The sequence below is a fragment of the Triticum urartu genome, chromosome 3A (genome assembly GCF_056163025.1).
Source record: "Triticum urartu cultivar PI428250 chromosome 3A, HENAU_Tu73, whole genome shotgun sequence".
Taxonomy (NCBI): domain Eukaryota; kingdom Viridiplantae; phylum Streptophyta; class Magnoliopsida; order Poales; family Poaceae; genus Triticum; species Triticum urartu.
The window spans coordinates 21006157-21019350 of record NC_141875.1 but is presented as its reverse complement, the minus strand read 5'-3'; the positions used below and the strand labels follow the sequence as shown (position 1 = coordinate 21019350).

The 13194-nt window shown below is 55.5% G+C and overlaps 1 protein-coding gene across 2 annotated transcripts; it reads left to right on the top strand.

Moving 5' to 3' along the window:
• Positions 1-4504: 4504 nt before the first annotated feature.
• LOC125547696 (uncharacterized) lies at positions 4505-7661 on the top strand. 2 transcript variants are annotated; one of them, XM_087516490.1, is made up of 2 exons: positions 4530-5052; positions 7344-7661. In XM_087516490.1, exons 1-2 carry the CDS (start codon positions 4615-4617, stop codon positions 7446-7448), a joined length of 543 nt encoding a protein of 180 aa, XP_087372616.1. In that variant the 5' UTR covers positions 4530-4614; the 3' UTR covers positions 7449-7661. The 2 variants fall into 2 exon arrangements, with proteins under 2 accessions (XP_048567455.2, XP_087372616.1); XM_048711498.2 differs by lacking the exon at positions 7344-7661 and having other exon boundaries at positions 4505-5416.
• The last annotated feature ends 5533 nt before the right edge of the window (positions 7662-13194 follow it).

The window sequence follows — 13194 nt, the reverse complement described above, 5'->3', positions numbered from 1 at the left end:
TGCATCTGAAGATAGCCCCACGATGATCCGGACTTGCGCCTTACCTAGATCTGCTCAAGTAACTGTAGCTAGCGCTCCGACGTTAGAAATGGGTAGCTCCTCATTCGACATCGTGAGGGCATGTCTACTAGTTGTGGCAGACGGGGAGTGGAATGTGGCGGCGGCAGCGAACGGGAGGAGGAAAATGTGGAGGGTAGCGTTCAGTTCTGGCGGTAGGCTTAAATAGCCGGCCTAGGTACATGTGGCCCGTCGGAGCCGCGCCACGCGCGGCGACATCGGTCCGACTGAGGAGAAGAGCTTCAAACTGCCGGGTTCCGGACTGTTTTCGTCTGGGACTCTAGCGCCAGTCCGACCCGACAGACGCGACCAGGCGCCCCATGTCCATCCCATAGTTTGGCTCGACCTGACGGGTGCGATCAGCCTGGGCATTTAAGACCTGTTTAAGGCGATCGTCTAGTTCACATTTTCATGACCAGTCAGTGACCAAGCCATCCACCCGAATTTATAGGACGGATTTGAAGCGTCTGGCTGTAGATATTCTAAAATACAAAAGCCTGCAATCAAAGCAGCCACGCAACGATGCGGAAGGAGAACCCTCCAGTGCAGTAGCGTCTGAGGGATGGGCAAAAATCCGTATGAGAAACGGAAGTCAGATCTAGCGCTGCGGAATAAATTAGGCCGGCGAACTTTGTGTGTGAGCCACGATTTCGTTCCCGGTGAAAGAAGGGAAAGAGGCAGGCGGGTGGCGACGTGCGAATGATCAAAGCGGCAGCAGCATGATTCTACCACGGGACTGACCCGGTGACGCGGCGCATGTGGATGTCGCCGGTCTTTGCTGGCCGCCGCAGCGTGCCGCCGATGCCGATCCGGTCCACGGCGTTGCCTTCCCCTGGCGATGCACCAAAGGTCGGGCGGCGCCAACCGAGCCGAGAGAACCACGTCAATGGTCGCCCCGCCCGCCTTTTCTCACTCCCTGGGAACACAGCGGACACATATCCTTTTTCTTTTCTTCACATACAGAGAAAGAAGAGAGCGATCGTACGCTCGGCTGATTCCGTTTAATTTTCTTTGTCAAGTGGTCTCAGTTCGTCTAACTTGCGAGTGATGCCGCTGGTGCTCATCATGCATGATGCCATAATCATTCCGCTTGCAACGACAACTCGAGAGGAGGAGGTCACATGCCGGGTGTATCATTTTTTTTCTTTGACCGGTCCGTCCGTCCGGCGTTTGGACTCAGTTTGAAGCGTCCAATTGTAGATGCTCTAATAATATTTGTAAAAATAGAAAATCTAACAATATATATATGCGCATGGCTCCATTGGTCCATTGATTCCTCATTGAGGTGCCCCTGCATGCGTGTGTATTCTCTGTTTAACGTGAAGAGACGAACGCATCAACACATGTTCCGTAGGTAATTGCGCACCTGTACTTGTCGACAAGGACACGTTATGCGCTCGCAGGTAAGAAAACCTGAAATCTTAAAAATGCACGCGCGTTTGTTGGAGAGAACGAGCAGCTGCTTTATCACTCGCATGCATACATGCATGTATGGTCTGCTAGTGCATGTGACTACTAGCATTAAATGCGGTCAGACTTGTCACATGTGACGAAAAACAGATTCACGTCTATTTATTTCGGATTTTTCAAAATTTTAAGAAGTTATATCTTTCAAATCATGCGTCAGAATTTGGATCCGTTTTCACGGTTGGATTTCTCGTGACGAGATCTTTGAAACTAGATCCCACATGGGTATGTTTCGATGAAATTTTTTTGATGCCAACTTTCGTGCTATATGGTGCAACTAGTCTACTGTCCCGACCAACTACCTAGTAGTCGTTGTGCAACCCTCCCCCTACTCGTGGATGCGTAGTTTTTCACTATTGGCACACCCTACCCCCACCTCCCCTGCAAGGGATATGTGTAACTTAGTCTATTGTTCAAGCCAACTGCCTATTAGTCAATGTGCAACTCCCTATGCTCTCTAATTGTGGACCTGTATTTTCAGTTGGCGGGACCAACAAACAGAGTTGCACATAGTCTACTAGGTAGTTGGCCAGGGGCAATATACGAAGTTGCACATCTCACAGGCAGGGACAGTTGAATGGTAAAAAGGTACATATAAACAGAGTACTAAAGTTGCAAAACTCACTAGGGGGTGGTTTGGGCCATGTGCTAGCAGGAAAACTACACATCCATGGGGTATGAGAGAAAGTTGCAAATCACAGTTAGACAGTTGGCCGTGGCAGTATACGAAGTTGCACATCCACTGTTAGGTTGTTGGCCGATGCAGCAAATAGTGAAGCACATCCACGGGCAGGAAAAAGTTGCAGATCAACTACTATGCAGTTGGCCTGTGTAACAGACGAAGTTGCACATCTCATTGGAACGAGTTAGTTTTGCACCATTATTGAAATCTGCATGTTTACGGTATTGGACAAAAGTTGCACATCCCTGTCAGGTAGTTGCACACCGACGGCTAGGCAGTTGCACAAAACAAGGGGAAAATTGCACAAATTTTTTTCATCAAAACATAGCCATGCGGGATTTAGTTTCGAAGAGCACGCCACGAGGGTTTCAAAAGTGAAAACGGATCTTAATTTCGATGCGCGGTTTGAAAGTTATGATTTTTTTAAAAACTGAAAACACAAATTAAATACGTTCACATCTGTTCACATGGATGTTTTATAATTATTTATCCTCTTCAAATATGTCCGCACATGTTTACTTTTTCTAATATGAGTCAGGAAGACAAAAACTTACCTTTTTCGGCTGGCCACCATGGAGTGCTAGTGGGCAGCCGGCCGCCGGTTAGAGGCGTCCGTAACAAAATCATTCTGGCCGCTCGTATGTCAATTATGTCTGTGAAGCCAGACCGATCTCTAATTATTTAGGGCATCTCCAGCCGTTGGCCCCCCAGGAGGGGCAACAAATCACCCCCTGGGGGCGCACCGGTGCTAAACCGCGCACTGGGGGCGTGATGCCCCCCAGTCGCGGCCCTCACGAGTTTTTAAAATGTTTAAATTCGGCGCAAACACAACGCAAACACGGGCGAGTTCGTTCAAATTTAAACATATTTTACAAAAAAAAAAGAAAAAAACTACCGCGGGCTACCCCCGCCGTCTCCCTCGCCGCCCGCCCACGCGGTTCTACATGCCGAGGAAGCTGTAGAACCGCGTGTAGTCACCGCCGTCGTCGTCGTCGTTGTCGTCGCCCCCGCCTACGCCTCCGCCGTCCCTGCTGCATCCCTCCCCCAGTTGGCGCGGCGGGCTGGACGGTCCGAGGGCGTCGTCGTCGTTGCTATCGAGGACGACGATACCGTCCTCGTCCTCGCGCCCACGTTTGCGGGCGGCGATCTCCTCCAGGGCCCGGCGCTGCCGGACCATCTCCTCGAGCAGGTAGTCGTCGCGCGACCACCGCATGGCGTCCTCGTCGAAGAAGCCGTGCCGGGTTATCTCCTCGTACTCCAAGGGGAGGCTGGACTCCACCTTGGGCTCGACGAGGGCGCCGGAGCTGCGGGTACGCGCGCTGACAGGCGTGTCCTGGGGCTCCGGCTTGACGGGGCGGAGGTGGAGGCAGGGAGAGCCGCCGGACGAGGAGGAGGACACCCAGGTCTACATGCGCCTCGGCGTCCAGGAGCTTCCCCGGCGGCGTGAGAAGGACGGGGGAGCGGGGTACTCGAGGCGCGGCGTGTTGCCGCCCTCGATGTACTCGAGGACAGACTCCAACGTGCGCCCGGGCACGCCCCACCACTGACGCCGGCCGGCGGCGTTGAACTTACCGGAGGGCACGGCGCCGTTGGTGGCCTCGAGCTGCTCGTCGTGCCGGCGGCGAAAGTACAGCTCCCGGATTGGGCTGTCGGGGACGTACCGGGGCCCCTTCCTCATCGCACGCGGCAGGGACGAGCGGTTGCGTGCGATCTCCGCACGCCGCGCCGTACCGATGGGTACCGGGGGCACCGGCACGCCGCCGGCGCTGATCCTCCATGCCCCGGGCACCCGCATGTTCGGCGGGACCGGGTACTCGGCCTCGAAAAGGAGGCGAGCCTCGTCCTCGTGCAGATGACGGCGTCTGAATCCGTTCGCCGCCGCGCCACCGCCTGGGAAACGCTCGGCCATGCTTTCTCAACTGGTGACGGCGAGAGGATGAAAGGGGGAGAAATGAGCGCGTCGTCGGTGGATGATCGGGGTGAGTCTCTTCGGCGCGCTTGCAGTCGGCTTTTATAGGCGGAGACGCCGCGTGGTAGGCTTGGCCGGCGCGTTACGCGTGGCAGCCGCCCAGCCTTCACTGCGCCGCCCGTGAGGCATCAATGGAGGCTGACCGGCGCGGCAGCGCGCGGCAGCTTTGCCATTGATTCGTCGCGGAAAACGAGGCGATGAGGACAACGAAGGGGCGAGAAGAGAGTAGAGTCGCTGACGCGGCGGGCCCGCGGCTCTTCTCGCCAAAAACGATTCGCCCGGCGCCCTGAGCGATTTTTTAACGCCGGCGGATAAAAAAACACTTAAAAAGCAACTTCTTGAGGGCGTGGCTGGAGATGCTCTTATATGCCTGCGCGCTCCACGACCGTTGCACCCGAAGCAAAGGGAAAGCGAAGCAAGCGTAGTCTGTGCATCGGCCATGGAGAGCTCCTCCTCGTCTCTGTTGCTGAGTTCGTACGCCGGCAGCAACAAGAGGGCCAGGGGTGCCGACCTTGAAGTTGTCTCGTCCGCTGAGGCGGAAGCCGCCAAGAGGATGAGGCCCGAGGACCTACTGGACCTGCTCGACGACGACACCAACGCCGCGGCGGCCGGCGACCTGGCGTCCGTCATGCGGAGCCTTGAGGAGGAGATATGCGCCGACGACCTGACGCCGCCTCAGCCAGAGCTAGGCTTCCTGCTCGAGGCCTCGGACGACGAGCTCGGCTTGCCGCCGGCGGCCGCGGCGTCCTCCTCGTCGGACGACGCCGAGGGCTGGGAGCCGGAGGTGACCGCCGGCGTGTTCGGGGAGCAGATATGGAGCTTCGAGGACGAGATTGAGGGCGCCTACGCCTTCGGCGGCGTTGCCTACTCGCCGGAGGCCGCCGCGGCGACCGCAGCGGCCGCTGCTGAGTGGGGCGACGACGGCTTCGACGCCGGCCTGTTCGGCTTCGGCGACGAGTCCTTGGGGCCGTCCGATCTCGACGTGCTTCGCCAGGAGACCATGCCCGCCGTTTGATCAGTCATCAGTGAATGGATTAGCCTTTTCTTTTTTTACCATTGGCTAACTTTAGCTTTACCCTTTTTTTTTAACCTACGGGGATGTAAATATTCTAGATGCAAGTAGGAAGAAAAAACTGTGGGGAAGAATCCTGAAAAATGTGTTGCTTCGTATTAATGATGTAGAGAGAACAAATATCATCTGAAGGAAAAAAAACCTCCCTGGATTCTAGAAGAAATTGTTTCATATTTATGTTCTTCTTGGAATAACTTCTTTTTTATGAAAGAAATAGGAAATCAACCCGCTAAAGTATCCCCTATTTTGGTAGAAATGTATGCTAGTAGTATGATATGAACGAGTGTAAGACTCAACAGCAGATGCGGGTTTATGATCGTTGATGGAAATGTTCAAAATGATACGGTGCCTGCACGATTGGAGGTTGACCTAACGTAATGACATGACAAACCTAAATACGGCGAGAAAAAAAAGAAAGCTGATTGGATAATCAGAAGCTTCTAGTGTTCCTCATGTTTCTTTACTTTTTAAAAACGATAAGCTGACAAATCTCCGCCGTTTATTCTTGAATGAATAAAATAAAAGATACTTGGATGTGAGTTGGATGGACCGGATAATTCTGGCGGGAACGGTTGACCTGCAAAACAAGAGCATCTGCCAAGATGCGTGGGAATTTTTCCTGCACGTATCTATACAACCCGTATAATACAATCGGTCTGCAAGGTGTAGCTATTATCATCTCAATCAACTAGAATTTTTTTAAATGAGATTGTTGGGCACTAGCCCTCGGGGCATATTTTTATAAACGAACCCCATCTGATAGAGATTGCGAAAATTCACTTCCGACGGGCGTTGAACCCCAGTGTGAGAAAAAAAAACTGTCAACCCATTCATATTCAGGTTTGCCGTCTCAATAAAGTAACGTAGACACATCGAATTTTTCACGAAACTCTCGTGGAAACATGTCGCGTCATAGTGTCTGGCACACAGTCTCTCTGTGCCAGATAAAAAAAACACATATAAGACTGATTGAACTACTCCTAATTCTAAAACATATTTGGACAAGGAGACGAGAAATCAGGGGTCGTATTTCCCGCCGGAGCTAGCCGTTGCTGGACGGCTAATTTTGTCAATGGCACTTGGAAAATGAGTTTGCACGACAGCGCGAGGTAGACCCTTCATAAATTTCTCCTGTTTTTCTAGATTCGAGCACTGGGCATGACGTGGTGGCTGTCCTCTCCCTCGCTCGGATCTCTTTCGGGGCTGTCCTCTCCCGCGACAGGTCACCGTCTAATCCTGCAATAATGTCGACGATCTCATATGACTAACACCGAAGATCTCATATGAGGAGTAAAAAACTCCCTCGCAAAAAAAGAGAGTAATAAACTGGTATTGAGGTCAGATTTTGCCCTGGAGGGCTGGTTCTCCGCACACAACGCCCGCCGCAGCGATGCACCAAAGGGCGCCGACCGGACCGGCGCAATGGCCGCCCCGCCCGCCTTTCCTCGCTCCCCCGGAACACACACAGCGGACACACATATCTTTTTCTTTTCGCTACTGTATTACACAGGAGAGTACCATCGTATCGTACGTTCGGCTGGCCGCGCCTTTGTTTTCTTTGGCAAGTGGCTAGTACTGTACATTCGACTTGGCTGCCGCTGGTGGTGACCACGCCCACGCACGATGATGCCATGCCATAATCATTCGGCTTCGTACCAGACACAGGCCCCGGCGAGCTCTGGTTAGCCACCCGGCTCGGTCGGTTCCCGTTCGGAAGGGCCGGGCACGTAGTACTACGATCTCGGTTGCTGGGAGGTGGTGGTGCAGGTGCAGCTGACTGGTACTGCTGCTCGTGCCGGCACGGCCTCATCTGTTGGGAAGGTGGTTGGATCGGATCGCAGGAGTAGAGGAGGCCGTCACATGCCGTGCGTCCCGTGCGTCCGGCCGACCGTGCCGGAGAATGCAAACGCAAGTAACGTCGGATCCAATAATGGCCGCCTATAGGGGCAGGAGATCTGAATCTGCATCGGTTTGCGCGCCAGATCTCGTCTCGAGAACCACTGGGCGGCTCATCAGTGAGTGATTAGTTAATCCAAACTGGTTGCTCCACGAGTGGCGCATGCATGCAACCAGCAGCCAGCGGCCGATCTACGCAGGCCGTAGCACATGGGGTGTGCGGTGGTTCTCCGATCCGAGTTGAACCACCGATCAGTTTCGGGCAGGTCGGCAGCCCAGACGTGCCCACATGGGCCAAGCTTTGATGCGCTTGGCTTCATTTGTTGGATTCTGTCCGCTGTTTTAGCAGTCTGGATATCATTTTGCTCCGACGAGCTCGTAGGTGGGACGCATCAAGCTTGGCCCATGGTTCCACGCGCATATTATTTTGCCCTGATGATGACTTTGCTACTGTTGATATCTTGCGTGAGTTAGAAATCTCTAGAAATTTGTTGCATGACAAAAATATTGATACTAATTCACAAAAAAATATCGTTAATGATGGGTTGGGTAATGATGTGCCCCTCTCTTTAACATGAGATGATGATAGTAGAGATATTGAGGAACCATTTATCCTGGTTCAATCTAAAAAAAAAGAAAAATCAACGCAGGAAAACGGTGGTGGTTTTTATCTCCTAATAAGTCCACTAGACCCGTGACTAGAAGTCAACAGAAGAATGGGGTGGGTAGGGCTGCTATGGAACCTGGCAGACCTACCAGAGCGAGAGATAAACCCGAACGATATAAATGAAAGGTTTTTTTGGAATTGTAGGGGTGTGGGTAAAAAGGGCATGTCCACCTGCCTCATTGACATGATTAATGCCAATGAATTAGACTTTATTGGACTTCAGGAAACTATGAAGAAGTCTTATAATCCTGCCTTTTTTAGACAAATTGACCCGAATCATAAATTTCATTGGGAATGGGATCCTTCTAGGGGGAAATCTGGTGGCATTCTTTGTGTCCTTAATAACGAAAAATTTGATATCCTTATGACCAAGTGTGGTAAATACACCCTACAGTTGAACTTGTTCGATAAGAGCAAAAACTGTAGCTGGGCCTTGATGACTGTATATGGTGCTGCACATGACGAGCAGAAACCTGAGTTCATCGCTGAACTGTCATCCATGTGTCATAGTATTAATATTCCTTATCTAGTCGGGGGAGATTTTAACATCATTCGACATAGTGGGGAGAAAAACAAAAAAAACATCTATGTCCCACTTCTCGGAGGTATTTAACTCTGTTATACACTTGCTTGGGTTGAGAGAGATTTATATGACGGGTGGTTGTTATACCTGGTCCAATAATATCGGAGTAATGGGCCACGGGTAGGCCAACCCGTGCCCCATAACCTTTCAAGACATCGGGGCAGGCTGCGCCCCTCAAGACCACAGGGCGAAGAGCCACCTCCTGGGGAGTCTACGGCAAGGCGGCCGACTGCCTGCTCGCGGCCGAGTCCCAGGGGCGACTTCCAGAGAAGCCGGCTTTGGGGAGTCGGCCGGCGACTCTAACAAACCGTGACCTCATCGAAGGGGACGGGGCAGGGGCGTGGCTACAATGAAGCCTACTCCCCGCCCCTTACCAAGGGCAGGCATGGCTACAGCACGCCGTACTTGGGAAGATCTCCCTGCGGCGTGACACTGTTGCCCGGTCGGCCCTGACATCAGCACCACTGTACCGGGTCCTGCGCCCACGACGGCTTGTATGTACGGCCTGGAGGCAGCGGGGCCCACCAGTCAGCGAGACCTCGGGAGTCGGCGGGAGAACCGCCAGTCGGACCCGTCGGGAGTCGGCCCGGGGGAGTCGGCCGAGCCCTCCCCCGGGGCCCACGCGCCATTAATCAAGAAGAGATGGGGAGTGGCCACAGTGATCGCCCCCCAGGCGGCGGGGCTGTTGCCATGACCCCATGACCAAGCTTGCGTCATCAGGAGCACGACTACAGTAATCAGCAGCCGGCAAGACCCGCCCGCGGCAGACGCGGCCTGTCGGCTCCGTACCAGACCAGTCGGCGGGGCCCGCCGACTGCAGTCGGCGGAGAAGTCGGAGGTCGGAGGCACTGACGGCTGGGCCCGCGCCCAGTCGAATTATCATTGTACCCCTGGGGGGTAGGCCTATATAAACCCCCCAGGGCACCCATGCAAAGGGTTGGATCCCGGTAGTTCTAAACCACACCAGATAGAAGGAGAGAGCTGGCCTTGCACTCTCCTACCACCCGAACAGCTCAAGGAGCGACCTTATAAACACTTGGCCATAGTGATCATGCGGAGACCCCGTAGAGCAGCAGTAGGGGTGTTATCTCCCCGGAGAGCCCTGAAGCTGGGTAAGATTCGCCGGCGTGCATGTCTTCGCCTCACCCCGTTTCTAGGCACCGGCGACGTTCTACTCGCCCCCACCATGATAAGCCATCCGTTGGCATATGTCGCACCAAACCCCTGACATTTGGCGCCCACCGTGGGGCCTGGTGCACCGCCGTCCGAAGATCTGTTCTGGACGGGAACCCTTTTCCTTCCTGGCGAGCGCAGCCAGCCAGGCACGCCAGGCGAAGTTTGCGTCGACGCGCTGCGCGGCGTTGAGATCGCCTACGCAGCCAGCTCCTTGGCCGAACTTGTCGGCGAGGTCCGCCTCTCCGACGAACCTGTGTCCGACGCAGGCGCAGGCAGCCCCGAAAACCTCCTCGCGGGCCTCCTCGATCAACTCCACGTTTCCGGCGAGCCTGCCGTAGACTTGGAGTCCGTAGGCTCCATCGACTCGATGCTAGTCGACTCCGACACGGCGTCGGTCGACGCGTTCCCCACCAACGTGGTGGCCTACGACGAACCTCTCCCCCACGCGGAGAGCGACAGAAGCACCGTCACTGAGGTGCTGGTCATCAGTCATGACGAGTTCCCTGGCGGAGGGGCGCCCGACTCACTCGGCGCGGCGCTGCAAGACCTAGCTGCGCCCATTCCGGAAGATGCTAACGCAGAGACGTTAGAAGCGCGCCGCCTTCAGCTCGTTGAAGGCGCGAAGAAGCTGGCCAGCATGAGACGCTTGTCAGAAGCTTACCAGCGGGAGATGGATCACGCTGTTGGCGGCTCGCCGGCCCCGGCAGGGCCCAGCCGCCTTGGTGCGGTTCAGCAGCGCGGCATAGCCATCGCCAACCTGTTTGGGGCTAGCCGCCCCGTGTATGCCACCCCAGCGGAGAACATCCGACCCGCCCGGGCGGCGGCGGATGAGCTGGACAATTTCGAGGGCGAAGAACGCCGCCTCATGATGGAGCGAGTCCAGCGGCTCCTCGACGCGGCCGCCGCGCAGAACGAGGCCGGCTGCCGCACGGAGGCGCCGCAGCGGCCAAACGACGACCCGCACCGAGATCAAGGCGCGACGTCTCGGACGCCGACTGGCGGTGCCCGAGGAAGAAAGGATAAGGAGCCGGCTGTCAGCCATAGTCGGACTCGGATTACCATAGAGTGCGACCGAGATGGCCGCCCGAGAGCAGTGGAATGACGGGACGACTGTCCGCCTCCCCCTCCCCGCAAGGAGAGGCGAGTCTCCCCGCCGCCTGTTGACCATCCGACTCTCGGTGACCACCTTGGCCGCCGAGAGGGAGTTGGAGAGAATGACGCCCGCCACGGATCGACCGACTTCACCGGTCCCTGGCGCTGGAAGAAGAAGATGAGCTGGGTCCGCCTTGTTTCGGGCCCCGCATTCGGGACGAGCCCTTTCCCAGAGGGTTCACGCTCCCAAGAGACACGCCCGAGTATACCGGTTCCATGAAGCCGGAAGACTGGCTAGTCGACTACTCCATGGCTGTCAGCATAGCAAACGGCAACAAGCGTGTCGCGGTAAAGTACGTTCCGCTCATGCTCCAGGGCACAGCCCGGACATGGCTGAACAGCCTAAAGCCCCGCAGCATCGATAGCTGGGTCGACTTCACTGAAGCATTCGTCCACAACTTCACCAGCACGTACAAGCGTCCTCCCAAGCCTCGTCAGCTCTCCTTGTGCGTGCAAGGTCCTGACGAGTCGACTCGCGACTACCTCACGCGTTGGCTGAGCTCCGGAACTCCTGCGAGGGCGTGCACGAGGTGCAGGCCATCGAGTACTTCGAAGCCGGGTGCCGAGAAGGCACCCTCCTCAAGCACAAGCTCCTCTGCGACGAGCCAGAAACCCTCGACGAGCTGTTGATCATAGCGGACAAGTACGCTACGGCCGACTCCTCCATGAAGACGGAAATTCAAATCAGCACGACTGGTAAAGTAGCTCCTCGGGCTCCAAGAACTCCGGTGGCAGACGCCGGCCGGCGACAGCAGCAGGGCGACAACAAGCGCAAGGCCCCGCAGCCGGCTTCCAGCAGCCGGCAGGTCGCGACCGTTGAAGCCCAGCAGCCAGAAGAGCAGCCTCCGCCCAAGCGACAGAAAGGCGGCAAGCCGAACTGGTTGCCGGCCTTCTCCTACGAGCAGACCTTGGATGGACCTTGCAAGTTCCACAGCGGCATGAAGCCGCCGAATCACACCACCTGGAAGTGCCACTGGCTCACCAGGATCGCCAAGGGAGATGGCCTCCTGCCACCCCCGCCTGCTGGGCAGCCGCCTCCGCCTCCGCCCCAGCAGCCGGCAGTCAGGCCAGTCGGTGCAGTACAAAATGAATACCCTGAAGAGCACGGAGCCTACGTGGTGTTCACTAGTGTGGCTGATGATCGATGCAGCAGGCGGCTGCAGCGACAAGAGGTGAACGCAGTAGCCTCAGAGACGCCAGAGTTCATGCATTGGTCTGAGAGGCCCATCAGCTGGAGCAGGGCTGACCACCCAGAAGTGATGACGAGTCCGGGCCCCTACGCCTTGGTCCTGGACGCCACCTTTGCCATGGACAAACGGGCCGCGCGTTTTTCGCGAGTTCTGATAGATGGGGGAAGCAGCATCAATATCCTGTACAAGGACACCATGGAGAAGTTAGGAATCAAGCAGAGACAGCTTCAGAACAGCCGGACTGTGTTCCACGGCATTGTTCCTGGGCTTTCCTGCTCACCAATCGGCAAGATCCTGATTGACGTCCTCTTTGGGGACAAAGATCACTTCCGAAGAGAGTCTGTTTGGTTTGAGATAGTGGACCTTGAGAGGCCATACCATGCGCTACTTGGTCGGCCCGCCTTGGCCAAGTTCATGGCGGTCCCCCACTACGCCTACCTCAAGATGAAGATGCCCAGTTCCAGGGGAATTCTGACTGTGGCCGGCGACTACCGGAAGTCGTCTGCTTGCGCGGCCGAGAGCAGTCGGCTGGCCGAGTCCCTGGTGATGGCAACCGAGAGGCGACTCCTTGAGCGAGTTGTGGCGATGGGCGGCAAGCAGCCGGAGATATCGCCCGAACCGAAGGAGTCGGATGCCGAAGGTTCGTTCAAGCCGGACAAAGAGACAAAGAAGATACCCTTGGATCCGGAGCGCCCAGAGAGGTACGCCGTCGTAGGTGCAAACCTCAACAACAAATAGGAAGGCGAGCTCGTCGATTTCCTCCGTGAGAATCTAGACATCTTCGCATGGTCTCCCAAGGACATGCCAGGTGTACCGACGGATTTCGCCGAGCACAAGTTACACGTCCGATCTGATGCATAGCCGGTCAGGCAGCCCCTGCGCCGCTTATCAGAAGAGAAGAGAAGAGTTGTCGGAGAAGAGATAGCCCGACTCCTAGCAGCCGACTTCATTATGGAAGTTTTCTTCCCGGAGTGGCTGGCAAATCCGGTCCTGGTACTAAAGAAGAACAGGCAATGGCGAATGTGTATTGACTACACGAGCCTCAACAAGGCCTGTCCCAAGGACCCATTTGCTCTACCGAGAATTGACTAGGTGATAGAATCCACAGCCGGATGCGAGTTGTTGAGCTTCTTGGATGCATACGCAGGATATCACCAGATCAATCTAAATCCGGCTGACAGATTGAAGACCGCCTTCATCATGCCGTTTGGAGCATTCTGCTACCTCACCATGACATTCGGCTTAAGGAATGCCGGCGCCACCTTTCAGCGTTGCATGCAGAA